General features: G+C 44.1%; 1 protein-coding gene across 4 annotated transcripts in view; it reads right to left on the bottom strand.

Moving 5' to 3' along the window:
- DNAH6 (dynein axonemal heavy chain 6) overlaps positions 1–12,855 on the bottom strand; it is a 253,702-nt gene that overhangs the window by 52,588 nt on the left and 188,259 nt on the right. For all 4 annotated transcript variants that reach the window (XR_011473183.1, XM_070429592.1, XM_070429593.1 and 1 more), the window contains 4 exons: positions 10,943–11,010; positions 9,625–9,805; positions 5,833–6,012; positions 2,103–2,336 (listed from right to left, as the gene is read on the bottom strand). Coding sequence is in view for 3 of the 4 variants with exons in the window: in XM_070429592.1 (XP_070285693.1) it covers positions 2,103–2,336; positions 5,833–6,012; positions 9,625–9,805; positions 10,943–11,010 (663 nt within the window). In the remaining variant the exon portion in view is untranslated. The remainder of the gene's footprint in view (positions 1–2,102; positions 2,337–5,832; positions 6,013–9,624; positions 9,806–10,942; positions 11,011–12,855) is intronic.

The following is a 12,855-nucleotide window of genomic DNA, read 5'->3' as shown; positions in this document are numbered from 1 at the left end:
CAAAAGGTTGTTGGGTTTTGTCAAATGCTTTTTCTGTGTCTACTAAGATGATCATGTGGTTTTCCTTTTTTATTCTATTTTTTAAATTATATTTTTGTTGATTTTAGAGAGGCAGGGAGAGAAGAGAGAGAGATAGAAACATCAATGATGAGAATCATTGATCAGCTGCCTACTGCATGCCCCCTACTGGGGATCGAGCCTGCAACCCGGGCATATGCCCTTGACTGGAATCGAACCCAGGGACCTTCACTCCGTAGGCTGATGCTCTATTCACTGAGCATCAAACCAGCTAGGGCTCCTTTTTTTTTTTATTCTATTGACTTATTAATCTATTGATATGAAGCACTTATGATAAAAATGGAAAATACAAGTATTAAGATACTAGTAACTAAGTGAGTAAAGTAACTTAGATAAAAGATATCTTCAAACACATTTCTAAAACAAAATCAGTCAAGAATCATTAATATTTCCTTGTGATGGAAGAAAAGATAGGTTAATTTAAAAAAATCCACAACATTTGAGAAGTTTCTGAAGATGATTTCTGGATAACTTTAAGTTTTGACTTTGATGGTATTTAAAATATCTTAAATTTCTTTTTGAAATATGTTGCTCATGAGAAGTAACAGGTGGTACTGGAATGGACATGGGCTTTGGGAATTTAGACGCAGGTTTGAATCAGACTCGTTCACGCATCAGTTACATGACTTTGGAAAGTTCTTGAAGTTCCCCAAGTCTTGGGAAGACTATAAACAAGGCTAACAGGAGTGTTATGAGGACAGAAGGGCCTGGCTGAGTGACCAACTAACAGGCAGCAGTAGATGAAACACTGGCATATGTAGTAGGTAACAGGGCAAGCTCTACAGACTGCGAGGCTCCAAATCCTGGTTCCAAACCCCTATTAAGTATAGGTATGTGATCATGACAAGTTATTTAACCTCTCTGTGCCTAATTATCTTACTTGCAGACTAGAGAAAAAATTAGGAACTCACATAAGAGGAATACTGAGAGTAATAAATGAGTTGGTCTACTTCCATAGCTAGCCCTTGGCAAGTATTAACTGTGATTATGAAGTTAAGATAGCATTGATAGAATATCTATGCATGCAAGATGGGTGGGGGTTGGGGAGGCAGGATCACCTGGTGGAAAGGTCTTGCCTGGGCTTGTCCTGGGAGCATAGGGCACTGGGAGTCAAATAAAAGCATAAAGTCCAACTTTCCAGGGATACACTCAGTCTCAATGCTGGCAAACAGGGGCCATCATCATGTCTGCAGGGGCCAATAGTGGCAGAACAGAGCCAAGAGTTTAGAATGGGGCTGGATGGAGTTACAGGCAGGAGTTGGGGAGGCGATGGCTTAATTCAGGGGCCACCAGGTGTGTTGTATATGGATGAGTCAGTCCAGCTTAAGTGGCTGGAGCAAGTTAGATAAAAGGATGAACATGAAGAAGGACACCGTAGCACAACTCGTATTACAGTATCACAGAAGGTAACAATCAAGTTTTATTACTGCCATACTTTATAACGAAAGATGCATCCAGGAGGAAATAGAAGGTCATGATTTCATCAACAGTATCATCAAATCTATGAATTACAACTTTTATTAAATTTTAACTCTTCATATTTGTAAAATGGTCAACTTTTAAAAAATATATTTTTATTGACTTCAGAGAGGAAGGGAGAGGGTGAGAGAGATAGAAATATCAATAATGAGAGAGAATCATTGATAGGCTGCTTCCTGCACACCCCCCACTAGGGATCAAGCCTGCAGCCCAGGCATGTGCCCTTGACTGGGAATCGAACCGTAACCTCCTGGCTCATAGGTTGGCACTCAACCACTGAGCCATGCTGGCTGGGCTAAGATAGTTAAAAACATTCCCATCTTCTAACTCCCTGGTTACTCCCAACATCCCTTTTGTGTAGGTGAGGCTATTGTTGCTTAAAGAGGATAACTAGCCCATCACCCAGGGACAGAGCTAAGCTAGAGCCTGGGCCTCCGGACCCCCAGGGCCCCCACCCTGGGCCACATGGCCAAATGGATACCCTTGGGAGGTGCTTGTGGGCTCCAGATAGAGTAACATCTGCAAACTGAACTTGAAACAGGTACCTTTTCTAATCCCGAAGAACCTCGGAGAAAGAAATTCCATTCTGCATCAGTTAAGCTTCCTTGCTGACGCATGATCTCAATGCAGAGCATGAAGCTGTAGATGAGTTTATGCTGTTCAAAGAGTCCTCTCGAAACATTGGCATACGCAGTCAGGAGGGTCTGCTCCAGGAGTATGTCCATGCGCTCCTGCAGATTATCTGTCTTCTCAGAAGTTTCAATTGTTGTATTGAACAACTGTGGGAGAGAGGGCTCGGTCAACGTCCCCGATTTCATTCCATTTCTGAGGAGGAGAAGCACATCTCTGCTCCTCGCCTCCCTTCCCTCATATTCAGTGTACAAAGAGCAGCATAAGGCCTGGGTACTGTGCTATGAAAAAGTCCAGAATTCACCCCACATTGGCATGTGATACTTATTTTCTGCATTCTGCCTTCTTTCCCCATTCTTCAGAAACGGGCCAATGCCAAACCCCCAAAGGCATCATCTCGATGAGAGACAGAAAACACAGAGAAACGCAGGCGAGCCGGCAGAACCAGGGTTTCCATGACCTCAAGTCAGATTTGATAATTCCCTTGGGGTGAGCCATGCAAGGGCCAGGTCAGGTCACGTGCCCCTCTTGGCCCTGCCCCAAGACAATTCTTAGGGAGTGGAAAGAGTGTGCTGGAATTTTCTTTGACATTTAAGAGGACCCAGTTTTAAAGGAGACTTCCTTCCCACCTATTTCCCGCCTGGAGGTGCCCCACATTGCAAGGCCACCGGGAAGGCAGCAGAGATGGCGGCATGGAGGGCGTAGGCATGGGAGGGCCGTTTCCTGCAACCTACGAGTAGCATGCGAGGAAGAGCTAAACATTCCTGAGGGCCCCACGCTGAGTAAGGGAGCTTGAGCAGAGCGTGAACCACGCCCATGGACTGGGCTGGAAGTCACGGAAAAGGGGGCATTGCAGCAGCGACTGGGAGAGTCTCATGAGGGACTAGAAGGGTGTGTGGGTTCCATCTCAAAAGACCCATAGCACAAGGGACAACGGTTCGAAGTGATCGGCTTTGACCTCGGGTGGCAGGCTGCTCTCGCCTGCTGGAGTCTCACTGCAGCCTCACCCATCCCGTCTTCCCCTTGGGTGCTGAGGCCCACAGAATGCTTCTTCAGTGTTTCATGAATAAGAATCTGTTCCCATCCCTCCATAAACACACCATTGTGGTCTTCAAACAATTTTTTATGACCCTAGGCCAGTGATGGAGAACCTTTTGAACTCGGTGTGTCAGCATTTTGAAAAACCCTAACTTAACTCTGGTGCTGTGTCACATATAGAAATTTTTTGATATTTGCAACCATAGTAAGACAAAGATTTATATTTTTGATATTTATTTGATATATTTAAATGCCATTTAACAAAGAAAAATCAACCAAAAAAATGAGTTCTCGTGTCATCTCTGACATGCGTGTCATAGGTTCGCCATCACTGCCCTAGGCCAAGCCTGGTTTTCCTCTAGACATCCTGTTTTAACTCATAATAGGCAGAGCAAATGTGTCGGATACAAGACGGACACAAATTGTTTGCTGCTCCTCCCATTGAGGAATGGAGTCTAATGGAGTCTAAATCCCGTCCTCTTGAATCTGGGCTGGCCTGGACTCAACTGACCAAGGATGGGCAGCAGAAGCAATGAGGCATGACATCCAAGGCTGGGCCGGAAGGAACCTTGAAGCTTTCGCCTTGGTTCTTAGGACGTTTGCTTTGGGGAGGTGCCCCCTCAGAACCCAGTGGCTGTGTTGTGAGAAGCCCAAGCCACATGGTGAAGCCAATGCGGGCCATTGCCAACAGCCCAGCCACGGGGGTGAGCCCACGTGTACGTCCGGCCTACTTGAGCCTCCAGACGGCGGCAGCCCCAGAAACAGGGTTCACTGGAGAAGGTGGCATCTGAGCTGGGAGGGCGGGAGTTCCGAACAGAGCGGGTGCGATCAACAGTCTGGGGAACGTGAATGACCGATTTGGCTGCTGCTGCGGACTGAGGGGAAGTGTGGCTCGAAAGGTAGAACAGGCCCAGGTTGGATTTGGCGTTGGAGTGAGAACTGTGTTTGACGGGAAGTATCTGTGGAAACCCATTTCGGACCCCAGGGATGTGGAGCAGTGTTTTGAAACCACTGGGCAGAGGCTGGCCTGGCTTCCAGTGTGAGGGCCAGCGCTGCCTAAAGGAATCAGGCCGTGACAGGAAGCAGGTGTGCTGCAGGGACACACGGCGTAGCCACAGCTCTCCACCGTTTCCTACTGCGAGTGGCATACGTGGAGAGTCCTTTGTCGGTTGAGGTGTGTTATGGGTATGAGCACAGGTGATGAGACAAGTGAAAGTAAGCTCAACTGCTCTGTATAGAGAAGGCAACAATGTAGATGAGAGGGGGTGGGAGCTGGTAGATGGTGGGCTGAGGAAGAGGCCACTGGCAGCTGAGAGAACCTCCGGGGGTGACCAGAGGGACCACTGGGGGTGCTTGCCGAGTTTTGCTGTGTAGTGAGTGACGCAAATACTCTCTCCCCGGGAAATCGTCAGGTGAATTGACATTGCTTGTCAAATATTTGTGACACTGAGTTTGCGTTGGGGAGATGTGGAATAAGGGCTGAAAATAATCCTATTTACAAGACACCAGATAAAACTGAACTGTGAATATGAGATGAAGTGGAGGGACCATACATAGAATTAGGAAGTCTTACAGTGAAACAGTGAGAGTGGGAAAGGAACAAAGGAAAACTCCTCTAAATGAAAGCCAGGGGGAGGAGAGGCAGTTGTATAAAAATCCTGGGAAAAAAGATACAGACCAACTAATTCACTTAAGTGCTGGCGGAGACTTGAGATATGACATGAAAAACTCTAACAGTGGAGAGGAAGCTGGCTTACTGCAGAGAAAGTATAAAGAAATAGCATGGCTCTAACCGGTTTGGCTCAGTGGATAGAGCGTAGGCCTGTGGACTGAAAGGTGCCAGGTTCGATTCTGGTCAAGGGCATGTACCTTGGTTGCGGGCACATCCCCAGTGCGGGGTGTGCAGGAGGCAGCTGATCAATGTTCCTCTCTCATCGATGCTTCTAACTCTCTATCCCTCTCCCTCCCTCTCTGTAAAAAATTAATAATAAAATATATATATATTTTTTAAAAAAGAAATAGCATGGAGCTGGGACTCTTACAAGAGGAAAGGCCCTGGCCGGTCTTGCTCAGTGGAAAGAGCATCAGCGCATGAACTAAAGGGTTCTGGGGTTCGATTCTGGCCAAGGGCACGTACCTCGGTTGCAGGCTTGCTCCCAGACCCCAGTTGGGGGGTATATGGGAGGCAACCAATTGATGTGTCTCTCTCTCATATCATTATTTCTCTCTCTCTGTCTCTCACCCTCCCTTCCACTCTCTCTAAAAATCAATGGAAAAGTATTCTCAGGTGAGGATTAACAAAACAAAACAAAATAAAACAAAACAAAACAAAACAGAGAGAAAAGAAAGGCAGGCAAAAAGGGAAAACAAGCAAGCTACTGAGTCGAGAAAGCCAAGAGAAAGCTTTCTTTCCTTCCTCCTCAGACTGTTCTGAGCACACTGGGGACTCGAGTTTTTAGGAGACACGGCAGGTGGCCTTTGACCCCAAACTCCTGGAGGACTTCACCCCATAACTGGACTCCTGATTGTCCGAGGCAAGAAGAAACTCATCAGGGTTTCAAGGAGACCCAAGGAGATCACTTTCACTAGCAGCAGCGCCGCACTCACCTGTTTGAAATATTTTAAGGAGTACTGATACATGGGGTCTATTTCTGAGAGGCTCGCAATCACGAAGTACATGACGGAGCCTTGAGTGGCGACCGGCCGATACTTCTCTCGAGCAACGTTTATCATCACCTCAGTGGACTCTGCTTCCTTCAGCCTGCTTTTAATGGCACCAGAAGTGATCTGAGTGAACATAGAAAACACGTTCTTGAGAGTCTGTTCTTTTGTTTTTGTTTTTTAAAAAGGTGGGATTTGGGGAATATACCCAGTCATGTGTGGGAAAGAAATAAGGGTACGATGAATTAGTGATTATAAGGGGGTCCCAGATAGCATGACTGAGTCTGAGGACTCAGCGGCCTCCTACTGACTGAGCCGACCTCCTTGCCTCCTAGAGTTAGGAATGGGCCAATGGGAACAGGCAATACAAATAGCCCCCCCAAAAAACTGGAGCAGTACCTCGCTGAGACTCAAATCAGAATTACTTCTGAAACAGGAACACTAACACAGTACTCCCAATTGCTCCTAAAATGACCCAGGTTCACATCATGAAGGGGAAAGGGACACCCATATCTTTTGGCCCAAAAGAGGTGAGCAGAGATGGGCTAGAGCATGGTTCTCAACCTTCCTAATGCTGCGACCCTTTAATACAGTTCCTCATATGGTGGTGACCCCCAATTTCATCGTTACAAATTGAACATAATTAAGGCATAGTGGTTAATCACAAAAACAATATGTAATTATATATGTGTTTTCTGATGGTCTTAGGCGACCCCTGTGAAAGGGTAGTTCGACCCCCAAAGGGGTTGCGACCCACAGGTTGAGAACCGTTGGGCTAGAAGGAAGTGGTACTGGTACCACATCCCACCCCAGAACAATCAGGAAGACTAATATTTTCCCCTGTCTTTCCCTAGCGACCCCAGGTATGGGCGTCAGGAAATCTGGAAGCTGCTGCCTGTGAAGGGTTATAAGGCCATGGAAGTTGGAGCCGTTTGCAATGTCTTAGCTGTTCTCTTAGTTTTCCGTGTTTTAGGTCGTGGCCCGGGGGAACCTTTTAGCACGTGGGCGTTCCAAGAGTCCCTTCTCTGTCTCCCTCAGTGTCTCTGTGTTGCTGGCTGGCCCCGTCCTCCTCTCGGCCCCTCCACTTTTTTCCAGCTGTGGATGTCCCTGAGTGGGGAGATCCTTTGTCCTAGAAAGTCAAAGGGTCCAGGGCGGGGACCATGAATAACACCCCTGGGGACTGCTGCTCAGTATTTGCTACACTGAAGGGAGAGCTACGGGGACCTCAGGCTTCTGCCTAGACCCTCACTACCGGATAGAAATGGAATGTGAACCACCTATGTAATTCTAGCTTTCCTAAGTTTATTACGAATAAAATGATCTTTAACATGACATTTTATTTAACCCACTACAATCCAATATATGCTGGCTATAAAGACATAACTCATATAAAAATTATTGAGATTTTTTTTTTTACATTTTTAAACCAAGTCTTTGAATTCTGGTGTGTATTTTACACTAACAACACACCTTAGTGCAGACTAGCACATTCAAGTGCTCAATAGACACAGGTGGCTAGGGGTCTAAGTCTAGGCTATCCACCCAGGGCCACCAGGAAAGGGAGTTATATCCAGGAATCAAATGCTCAAACTCTCCCTGTATTGCCCCCTTTCAGAACCTGAGGGGACAGGAGGAATGGAAGAGGAAATATCAATACGGTTTTGAGGACCGGAAAGCAGACATGGAGAGTGGCAATGAATCAACAGACCCAGGGAAAGGGATTCCTAAACTGGCAAAGGGGAGAGCCCAGAACTCATCAATTTCCAAAATAGAACCCCCCCTGCCCCCCCAAAGGCTCAGCACCACTGGTCGTGGGAAGGGCCTAGAATTGGAAGTGGCTGAGAGACTCCCAGGTCACCTCCCCACACCACGCAGCTGGGGGAAAAGTCCTGCCCAACCCACGCTGAAAAACGGAGGTTTCACCCCCCGAGGACATTTAAAGAGGGGATTTTTTTTTTTTTTTTATGGAAGGAAATCAGGCACTGTTAGTTGATGGCCAGGTTGAGAGACTATACTGAGAACAGAGGGATTAGGTGAATGTACAGATGCTGGGTGCTAAGATCTGAGCTCTTCTCTTCTCAGCCTTCCAAATACCTGCAGCCGCATCTTCACATTTCCAGGCAACGTGGACACTGAGTGTTTATCTACCATCAGGTGGGAGATGGGAAGGGCGTGTGGGAGGTGGGAGATAGGAAGGGCATGTGTGTGTGTGTGTGTGTGTGTGCGTGTGAGAGAGAGAGAGAGAGAGAGAGAGAGAGAGAGAGAGAGAGAGAGAAGTTAACAGTTAATGTATAAAAGAGAAACCTCAAGAAGTAGCAATATGAGTCTATTATTTAGAGAAAAGATATTAAAACTCAAGTAACCCAAACAAAAAAGAGATGAAAGCAGTTGTCTATGAAGGGGAGTCATAGATGTGTGTGTGTGTGTGTTTGGGGCGGGGGGAGCACAGAGAAGGCAGGAACTGCTATTTTTTTCATAAAAATCCTTGTAGAAATATTTTGTTCTTTAAACAATTTGCATGTAAAACTTTGATAAGAAAATAAATGGATTAACAACCAACTTCCAGAAATGAAAAACCCAAAGAAGAATGAATGAAAAGGGGATAAAGAGATTGATGAACAGCCCTAGCTGGTTGGCTCATGGATAGAACACTGGTCCATGGACTGACGGGTCACGGGTTCGATTCAGGTCAAGGGTATATAACTCGGTTCCAGGCTTGATCCCGGGCCCCAGTAGGTGCGTGTGCTGGAAGCAACCAATCCAATTGATGTGTCTCTCTCACAGCAATGTTTCTCTCCCTCCGTCTTTCCCCCTCCCCTCCACTCTCTCTAAAAAGCAATAGAAAAATGTCCTCAGTGGAGGATTAACAAAAAAACACACACGACACCCCCCTCCACACACACATGAGATTGATGAACAAACAATCAAAGAGAAGTAAGCAATGGAAGACCCACAATTATGTGTTTATTATTGTTTCAGTACTGAGATAGGTCCCAAGAGACTGTAGGATATAAAACACAAACCATTTCCCCATCAAGGTATTTTTTAGTAAATTATTTTATGTTTCTCACTAGTGGCTAAAAATAATTTTATAGTTTGTATTCCCAGTATACTTTTAAAATTATGATTTGAATCTGAGAAATAATTCAGTGCAAGATATACATGTAATGTAAAACTTCCTCATACTATTAATACAGTTTTACTGAGTGCCATACACATCCAAGGCACGATGCTTAGCCCTTGGAGAAAGAATATCAAGATGAACTGTCCAGATTCTTATTACATAGAAATGAACCACCAACAAAAGAGATAAGACATATGATAGATACCTATGGCATAAGGTAAACAGGGACAAGTACTATAATACAGGGGCAGATAAGAGGCTATAGGTGTCTAGGGAGGGAGAGATTAATTCCAGCTGGGAGTACTGGAAGACTTCCTCGAGGGGCGACATTAATATGAATATATAATTGTGTTATTCCTTTCAACTTATATTTTGTTCCAGTTCTTTACATGTTTTATTTAAAAAAAAAAATGCAGACAAGAGGAGCCATTGTCTGTAATTTATCCTCTTCCTTTGGTTGGTGCCAGACAAGTATACTCCTAAGTGAGCCCTGGAAGCCCAGATGTGCATGGTGGCATTGTTGCTGTGCAAGGCTTTGCAGGAACTCTCAAAGGCTGTAGCTATAACTTCTGGAGTCACACACTTTTTATAAATACTAAAACGATCTTACTTGCCTTTGAATCCTGGAGTGTCTCAATAAGTTCCTCATTGTCCAGAATATTACCTTCAGACGTAAAGAGCATTTTCAAGATTTTATCTTCAATCGTTTTTAGCTGGTTTTTATCAGTGTTGATCCTCACAATGAGCTTGATTCTTTGTTCTTCCAACTCGGGTTTCTCAAGTCGCACCACGTCACTAGAACCAAAGTTTGAATACTATATTATGGCCTTGTCAGAGCCCTAAAGTAAGTTGATCCTTGTTTATTTGTTATGCACAAGCTGAATTCAGAAACTTGAAAAATTATTACACAAAGACCATAAGAAATCATCATTGCAAATCCACTTGTTCATATAATTTTTTTAGAAGAGTATAAAGTGCAGCCTGGGGATTCAACACCCCAGGACTGAGCCTCAACATTCCCCTGCTCTTGTCAGCACTTCTGCCTCTCAGCTCAGGCAGTCTCACATGCGACAGCTCAGCGACACAGCTGGGCTCAGCTCCTCATGGGACTGAGCTGGTGTGCAAAATGTTCAGCCTCATCCTTAGAACATGGCTATGAACTGTGGTGAGATACCCTTTGTCTGGAAAGGAGTGAGCCTAGCAGAATTCAAGCGTTAGCAGCTCACAGAATAGATTCCTAAAGTAAACAAGGAAAATGAGACTTAAAGTCATTATTGATAACAGGAGAATATCAGGATAATCTTGACTCGAATATAAAGGATTATATTTATTTTGAATATGGGTCTAAATTATATTTTCCTTTCAAGTTAATCAATATGCACACACAGTTTTTAACTAACATCAATGTTGTTATTTTAATAAATATTTAAAATATTTTGCCTTCTAAACTTCTTGGCTAATTCCGATGGTTAATATAAATAATCCATAATCTCGTTTTGGGGGAATGGAGATTTAATCACATACAAAGTATACCAAGGGAGGGCATTTTTTTTTTGAGGTCGACAAATGTAGGTAAAAATAAATGCACTAAGAAAATAACTAGAGTTAAGAGAGACAGGAGAAATATATTTGAGAGCAGTAGTGCTTTTTCAGTGTGGAGTAATGAGTCCCTAGAAACCATAGGACGACTGACTTCCTTTACTTGCCCAAGATCGGAATCCCAGTGAAGGGGAAGAGCCAGGTGGGGCTGTAGGCCCGGCTCAAACCATGGCCTAGAATGAAGAGAGGACAAGAACTTGGCCACTTACTGTTATCTTTGTGGTTGAGGGTTTATGAGTGATGTTTTCTTTTAATACATTAAAATTTTTCTTTTGTCAAAATCTCTAAACAAAATATTAGGAACTCTCCCCCTCCTTTTTTTTTTTTTATTACCTTAACAACTGGTCCTCCAGACCTGATTTGGTCACAGTGAAATTGATGATGGTAACTTTAATGCACACCTAGAAAAGGAGCATGGAGTCCATTCAAATGCTTAAGTTCATACTGAGCAAACAAGAAGTGCACTCTTCATTAGAACATGGCTCGCTATTACCCAGCTGAACATACTCATCCACCCGCACACACACCAAACATCCTGTCTTATAAAATCTTAATGTGATTCTCCCTGCCAGTATTAGTGACAGTCTAGTTCAGTGATGGCGAACCTATGACACGCGTGTCAGAAATGACACGAGAACTCATTTTTTTGGTTGATTTTTCTTTGTTAAATGGCATTTAAATATATCAAATAAATATCAAAAATATAAATCTTTGTCTTACTATGGTTGCAAATATCAAAAAATTTCTATATGTGACACGGCACTAGAGTTAAGTTAGGGTTTTTCAAAATGCTGACACGCCGAGCTCAAAAGGTTCGCCATCACTGGTCTAATTCTTCAAATGCCACAGTTATAGGTGAACCAGCAAAGGGTTAAAAAGAAGCAGGGTTATAGAATCAATTGCTCGGGGTCAGATTCCAGGTGCACCCTTTAGTACATGTGTGATGCTACACAAGCCATTCACTCACACCGAGCTTTCAGTTCCTGATATTTGAAAATTGGGATGATACCAACTCATGAGGTATATGTGGGGACCAATTGAGGTAGTAAAATCCCTTAGTTACAGTAACTTGTGCATACTTTTTCCTAGTTAAAGAGAAGATATTATTGATAATAAATCGAGCTTTACATATTTTGTCTCATCATAACATTTTAATAAAAAATTGCTATAATATTCTGACATTATTTAAATAAGGCAACAGGTGTTAACTTATTTAAATAATGTCATCAGAATATTATAGCAATAAATGTAATAAGAGTAGGTGTTTGCATGTAATGTATTTTACATGTTATTCTTATTTAATCTGCATAAAAAATTCTTGAGGTAGGCTTTCTCTCTACATTATAGTGGATTGACTTGAACACCCAAGAAATAGACTAATTCACCCACAGTCACAGAGCTGGGGTTGGGTAAGGTATGCAATGCTCCCTGTCAAAAGTTAAGTGAGAAATCGAAGGTTGTAAGTTGATCACTTCTCTAAATTCTAAAATGGCACTTCAGTCATGCACTCTGGCAGGGTTGACACAGAAAACCTTGACCTAGGTTTTTAATGCATTGCCCTTTTCTTATTCAAGAAGTGTGTCAGTTTTATTCAACCTGAACACATGTATGAAGTCAGTAACTGAAACAAAAATGACGATATTTAAAAGGGTCTATTTAAAGATATTTCAAAAATTGTGTGTGTGTGTGTGTGTGTGTGTGTGTGTGTGTGTCCCAGCCAGTGTGGCTCAGTGGCTGAGCATTGACCTATGAACCAGGAGGTCATGGTTCGATTCCTGGTCAGGACACATGCCAGGGTTGTGGGTTCAATTCCCGGGGCAGGGCGGGGTGGGGTGGGGAAGGGGGCATGCAGAAGGCAGCCGATCAATGATTCTCTCTCATCATTGATGTTTCTATCTCTCTCTCCCTCTCCCTTCCTCTCTGAAATCAATAAAAAATACTTTAAAAATTGTGTGTGTGTGTGTGTGTGTGTGTGTGTGTGAGTATGTGTGCCAAGTAGTAAAGTCCCTTCCCTAACTGTCCCAGCCCCATTAGAGAAGCGGAGATCTGCTGGGCTGGTAGGCCCTGCTGAGTGTGCAGCTGTGCCTGGAGCTATGGCAGCACAGAGTTGAGCAGCGGTGGAAGGGGTAGGGTCGGGTTGTGGAGAGCTCCTCAGAGCCACTCCTGGGAAGGAAGGGAGGAGTCCCCGCTGTCTTTATTGTTGTGGCGACTGCTGTGGGCTCTGCAGCACAAGAGTAGAGGTTCTG

This window comes from Myotis yumanensis, unplaced genomic scaffold (assembly GCF_028538775.1).
Source record: "Myotis yumanensis isolate MYYU_CA2020_CCGP unplaced genomic scaffold, mMyoYum1.0.hap1 SCAF_11, whole genome shotgun sequence".
Lineage (NCBI taxonomy): Eukaryota > Metazoa > Chordata > Mammalia > Chiroptera > Vespertilionidae > Myotis > Myotis yumanensis.
This window is presented reverse-complemented; position numbering and strand designations above follow the sequence as displayed.